This window comes from Notolepis coatsorum, assembly GCF_963971535.1.
Source record: "Notolepis coatsorum genome assembly, chromosome: 18".
NCBI lineage: Eukaryota > Metazoa > Chordata > Actinopteri > Aulopiformes > Paralepididae > Notolepis > Notolepis coatsorum.
The window spans coordinates 89,821,621-89,828,381 of NC_140182.1; the positions used below are offsets into that span (position 1 = coordinate 89,821,621).

The window sequence follows — 6,761 nt, forward strand, 5'->3', positions numbered from 1 at the left end:
ACACACACACACACACACACACACACAAACACACACACAAACACACACACAAGGCAATCCTGCACAATTGAGGGACTATTGCAGAATTATTTGTTGGGAAAAGAATCTTCAGTAACATAGCACAGTTTTGGTTGAATGCAAATGTCACAATATGACAAATAAAACACAAACCTCCCACTCTATTCTATTTTGCTCGCCAGCTCTATGAAAATAGTTTCACACTCTCAATCGTGTCTCTCTCAAACCATGACCCCAATACTGGCTGTGAGTCGGGGCTGGTAGCGAGGTGTCGGTCTGGGAGGGGGAGGGGGGGGGGGGGGGTTGTGGTCTAAAGGGCCTCCGGGCGATCGTTGGATGTGTTAGATGACACTGCCCCATAAATACTGAAAAATACCCCCCCAGAAAGTATTGACATGGCCATTAAAAGTGAACCCTGAAGGTGCTGTGGTTATTCAGGGTTACCACCGTTTTAGGTAATTAAGACATTATCATTGCATTGTGTTGTTATGTATAATTATGTGACATAACGCAATACATTTTATGGTCATGAGTCAAATCTGAGATTTTCACGGTGGGGAAAAAGACGAGCTTCTATTTGCTTATTTTTGGTGACTTTAGCCAAAAGGCTGTTGTAACCCTGTGATAGTCGAGAACCATCCCAAGTTGTCCATGACATTCCACTCATTGTCTCTCTGTCATGGACTGGAATGCTAGTTTAAATTCCCACATTTTCCAGGACATGTGGGAGCCTTAACCCTCCCCATGTACAACAGAAGCAGATTCGTGCCATGGGCAAAAATTACCTCTGACCTCATTGCTATTGAAACCTGTTTATGCCTCCTGCCACACAAGCAATCATGAGGTGACGTGTTGTTGTGTTATCTGATCTAAGTTGGCTACACTTTTTATCCTTCAAACTGATAATAGGAGAACAGAAAAGGATAGGTCATCGATTCGACATACATTGTTGTTCATAATCATAGTCAACAAGAACAATGCACATGGAAAAACAGAAAAGGAGATGTCTCATAAGAATAAATTAAGATAATTAATCAGTCCTAAGATCTGATGAGGTAACCACTGTCCACAAGACATGAAAATAAAACACATAGTAATTAGAACAGACCACACAAACAAGCACATCTTCCATTAGGTATCTGCCTATAGTAGTATAGACTGTCAGAATATGTTAGGGACATATGAAATATCAAGGCACTACTGTAACTGTAATACTGTATATACTGATATACAATAAGATTCACATGACCAGTAAGCCATGGCTGTAGAAATACTCTTCCTGTAGGCACCACAATAGTTCACAATAAGAAAATTTGATTCACGAAAAACTTAAAATCTAGCGAGCACCATGTCGTTAATAAGTTGTGGTCTGGGTTTGTGGTCTATTTGAAAAACAACTGTTTGTCATTGCAATTATTGATGTCAGTTTGGAGACCTTTGAAAATACAGTTTTACAAAAATATATAAAAAAAAAAAAAAAAAAAAAGGACAAGCCCATTTGGAGTACAGGATTCTCTGGGTGGTCTTATTTTGCTTCTATTTTCTGCCAATGAATCCCTCAACCAGAGCTATGTCCAACATCTGGCCTGACTGCAGGGTTATCGTGTTACAACCTCCTCCGACACTGTCATCCTACCAGAATTGACCTATCTCAAGCCCCACCCTCTTTTCTTGATCCCCCAATCACGAAAAGAGGACACTGTTGCTTCTTTAGTAACAGTTGTGATTGGAGGATCAAGAAAAGAGGGTGGGGCTTAATATAGGTGAATTATAGTCCGTCAATAGGTCAATTCAAGACTTCACTGCATGCAAGACTACCTTGAAATCTAAAAAAAATTATAATAATAAATAAGGTGAGCCCTCCTAGGCCCTTACTTGATGTGGCCTCGTTTTTCAACATTTTGGTCATTTTACAGTTCATCCCCTCAGGGGGTCATAAGATCACGGTGAGGGTTTGTTGACATCAAAAGAGACTGCTGGCTCCCCCTGCTCCACGCTGTCGATCACAATACTCGTATGTGTCTCTTGGGTTTCCGTGGAGACAGGGGAGATCGAGTTAGTGGAGGACGTCATCCCAAAGTGCGGCCCGTCTACCGATAGCAGCATGGGCGTTCCCGTCCGTTTCAGAGTGTCGCTCATGGATATGTTCACCTCCTCGGGCGTCACGCCCATCTCCTTGCTGTACTCCGACGGCGACTTTCTCTTAATCCTCTCGTAGGTCTTGTCCTGGCTCTCCGGGAAGGTCTCGCTCTCCTGGAAACGCCCTAGCCACCAGATGAAGAACCCAAAGAGGACAAACGCCGCCAGGCTAGGGATGAACGCCAGGCATTTGCTGTCCAGGCTGGCCCCTACGTAGCGGCTGTGGAGGAACATGTCCCGTTCCACGTAGGTGAGGTTGGTGTCAGGGTTCACGTTGGTAGAGCGCCAGTCGTAGGTGAGGGTGCTGCGGTTGAAGTCACTGAGCGTCTCCGGCTCCTCCACCGTGTAGATCTTCTCGCCAGGCCCCACGTACTGGCCGTACTCGTAGGGCTTGTAGAAGATCTGATTCTTCCACATGTTCAGGTCTAGGATCAACACCAGGAAGATGATGCCGTAGTTGAACCACTTGCCTGGATGGAGAAAGATGGTTATGTTAACACTACTGCCATGTAATGCACAGTAAACTCAGTTACCCTTGACAGATGAACGGACATGGAAGCGATGGACAAAACCAGACAGATTGATGCCCAGTCTGACTAAGATTTATACGAATATAACAGATAAATATGCACAACGGCATGTTACCTTCATTCATTCACCCACCCATCCATTAGCAGTGCCTCTCACTTTGCATGGCGAACGTATAAAGGCCAATAGACCAATTTTGCAGGTTCTTGCTCCTCCCGAGTATCTCCTAACGAGATCACTACATTAGCATCAGACAGCCATGTCCCCCAGGTTGACTGCTAGCGAGGCAGATGGCTCCCTAGGTATATATGTGACACAACCCCCCCCCCCCCCCCCCCCATCTCCCTGAGATATGCCGTTAATAAGCTTTTAGTTAAACCAATCACGTCGCGCCGGAGCCATTCCCATAACGCTTAATGGTTAGCAATGCATTAGGGTTAACAACCTTGTGCGAATCAGTGAGCGTTTGAACAGTTTAACATTTAGCACAGGAACATTAGTTTCGCCTCCCCTTGATGGTTGTCACCGGTCGGGTGCATGCCGCGGAACGAAGCGGAACAGCCTGGACGATGGTTTTAAATGGGAAATAGACTCTGCAAGGTGGTGGTGTTGTGTCCTCACTCAGCGGAAGTGCTGGGGAAGCCAGGAGCAAGAGAGCACAGATACAAGGTGCGTGTCCCATCAGGTACGACTGTATACTGTACAGTGTTTTGGTCATTGTGGTGAAAGGAGATATATAGTTGGAAACTGGGGTGAGCTTTATCACTGTGTATTCACAACAAATTTTTTAAATAAGCTTGAGTTACCTCCTCCTTAAAGCCCCAGTAGGTAAATTGGTAAAGTATCAAGAGCGTGGGGGGGATCCATGATCGCTGTCAAATGCACACAAATACATCCATGTATACTGCACCTGTGTATACTGTATACCTTACTTACTCATAGTATATATTCAGATTCTAAGTGTTATTGACCATATTTATTGTAACATATAATATAACTGATACAGACCCTCATTCTGCACCTTTGATTACACTGCTTACTTAAGCATTACATCACGCGCAGGAGTGGTTTGTGAACAATAAACCATGCCTAGGGGTGGTCGTTAGACCCCCCTAGGCATGGTTTATTGTTCACAAATCACGACTGCAAGTGGTGTAATGCTTTTATACAACTGCCACATTCATCCAACCTTATTGCTATACAATAAACACACATTAATCGAAGATTTATTGAAAAAACCATCCGCCAGAAAAAGTAGTTCCACACAACTACAAAAAAGACAAGTTGTCTCCATGTGGAAGCAGCTTGAAGTGCATCCAACCAACTAACACATCCAACTGTGTATTATTGGAATGATTGAGAGAAGTTGCCTCCATGTGGAAGCAGCTTGAAGTGCATCCAACCAACTAACACATCCAACTGTGTGTTATTGGCAAACTAACACATCCAACTGCCTTTCAACTAAGGCATCCAACCAACTAACACATCCAACTGCCTTTCAACTAAGACATCGAACCAACTAACACATCCAACTGCCTTTCAACTAAGACATCCAACCAACTAACACATCCAACTTTTCTTTAGTTTTTAATTATGAAGTTAGTGGTTATTGGAATGATTGATTGATTGATTAAAAATTTTATTACCAGATGCAGAATGGGTACAATACAGTACGGCTCAATACACACAATTGTTAAGGGGATGCAGACCTACTTTCTATAGAACTTCATTCTTAGATGCTTCTATAGAAAGTAGGTAAAACAAATTAAACGTTTTCTTTGCCCTATAAGAAAAAAAAAGTTTTCTTCGCCCTATTTTTTTATTTATTTTTTTTAGCCTAAACTTAACCAGTTGGAAACCAGGCGTACAGTAATAAAATTAGCAATCAACCAATCAATCAATTCAATAGACCATGCTCACTTAAAACAGCACTGCTTCTCTCTCAGTCTGACTTGATTGATTGATTGATTGATTGAAAAGTTTATTAACAGATTGCAGAATGGGTATACAGTACAGCTCAGTACATACAATTGTTAAGGGGATGCAGACCAGAGAAAGACTTTCGTCTTGTTTACATCAGGGTCCCCCATTTTCAATTCATCATAACATTATGACATACAGATAGACAGTACTGCTACATCTATACATTTATGACATATCAGATTTGCAAATACAGTACTGTTTGTGATACAAAAGTGTCCACAAAAAGAGTGTATATACATTTGGCATAGAAACTGTACATTGGAGGAGGTTGGGTGGGTGGGGTGGGGTTGGGTGGGTGGGTGAGGGCTGTACATTGGAGGTGGGGGGGGGGGGGGGGGGTTGGGTATGGGACACACACATTTTACACTGTACATTGGAATACTGACAAAGCCTTACTTGGTCATTTACTGTACAACTAGGTTAGGACATTTGTAGGGGCCAGTTTCGAATTGCAGTCTCACGTAGGTGTTTTTTTTTAGAGTGTTTTTGAAAGTGGGTAGTGATTCACATTCCTTTACAGCTTTAGGTAGGGCGTTCCACATTGATGTGGCATAATTGCGAAACGTGTTTAGTCCCTTGTTTGAGCCGAATCTGGGTTTTACATGATTTGTGGAGCTCCCTCTGGTGTTGTGATCGTGGTATTCACTGACCTTTGGGAAGTATTTTGACATGTACATGGGTACCTTGGTCGCGTAGTGTATCTTGTAGACCAGGCCCATTGCAAGTTGCTGTACTCTGTCGTCTACTCTAAGCCATCCTAGGTTGTCAAAGTGGGCAGGGGTGACTCCCCCGCTGTGTGTGTGTGTGTGTGTGTGTGTGTGTGTGTGTGTGTGTGTGTGTGTGTGTGTGTGTGTGTGTGTGTGTGTGTGTGTGTGTGTGTGTTTGTGGGTACGCCAGCGTCGGACAGTGTGAGAGTGAACGCTGCAGTCAGTGGGAAGGAAGTAGAAATTTAAAATAAAATTGCAAATAATCAATCAATCAATCCGCGATTTTTCTTTTGTTCTAAAATGACTCATGACCCATCAATTACATCATCCAACATTGTTTAAAGGACTAAGACATTCGCCTTGACAGAATCGCTTCATATTTAGTCGTTATGATGCTATCAACATATCCATTTATTAAAGATTATTGTCCGCCATCTTGTTTTCTCCCGGAGTGAGCCGGCGGAGTGATATGTGATTCGGTTGTGGGCGGGTTCTGGGCCCAGGACCGTGGATTGTTCCCAATAAATACGTGTAAATGGACTGTTTCAGCCAATCAGAATCGAGAAATTTGCATGCCGTTGTATAATTGCTCATATTCTTATATTCAGAGTTAATTATATTGTTTACACTACATACACTTATTTGTATCTTTACTATAATTGTATTGCCTATATTTATATATATTTATAGTCTTCTACTATTACTTCTACTATTACCATGTCCATACCTATACCCCCCCATGCTGATACGACGCCTGCATTTCCCGAAGGGGGTCAATAAAGGAATATCTTATCTTATCTTTTTTAACACTGAAGTGGCCCACAGTCTTGTGGTACATCTGAGAATATATTACATTAAAGGATTTTTGCTAAATACGCTTTTCTCAATTACATTTACGCTATGTTTCTAGGTAACAATGACGCTACAGTAGTTTGTCGCTTTTGTAATTCCACTTCACATGTGCATGTGAGATAGTACTGTGTCTAGAAAGGGATATATGTCCATTTTGAATGAAAAACAGCAAGCTTCATGATTATCTTTGTTACAAGGAGAATGAGCTGGCTGAGCAGTAATACATACAGTAGATGTATTATTTATTCTGTTTGTTTGGAATATCCAAACTTGCTAGCATCTTCGCCACAAACTTCAGTGACCAGAAATAGAACGGAAATAGAACTACATTGGCTAAAGTGGTCGGAACATAATTTTTACATTTTACATATTTTACATATACACTTTACCTTTTTTTCTACATTTATTACTGTACATTTACTGTATATTAATGTAAATGTTTGGCTGTATATTTTAGAATGAATATACATATTTCATAATGTATATCCCAGACTATTTTTATTCCTATTTTTTATTTGACTACCTAAATGTTTA

At 41.7% G+C, this 6,761-nt stretch overlaps 1 protein-coding gene across 1 annotated transcript in view; it reads right to left on the reverse strand.

Annotated features, from left to right (window-relative positions):
* Positions 1-1,792: 1,792 nt before the first annotated feature.
* tmem117 (transmembrane protein 117) overlaps positions 1,793-6,761 on the reverse strand; it is a 117,628-nt gene continuing 112,659 nt past the window's right edge. Inside the window, exon 8 of the mRNA XM_084335274.1 lies at positions 1,793-2,627. Within this exon, the coding sequence (XP_084191400.1) occupies positions 1,960-2,627 (668 nt within the window). The 3' untranslated portion in view covers positions 1,793-1,959. The remainder of the gene's footprint in view (positions 2,628-6,761) is intronic.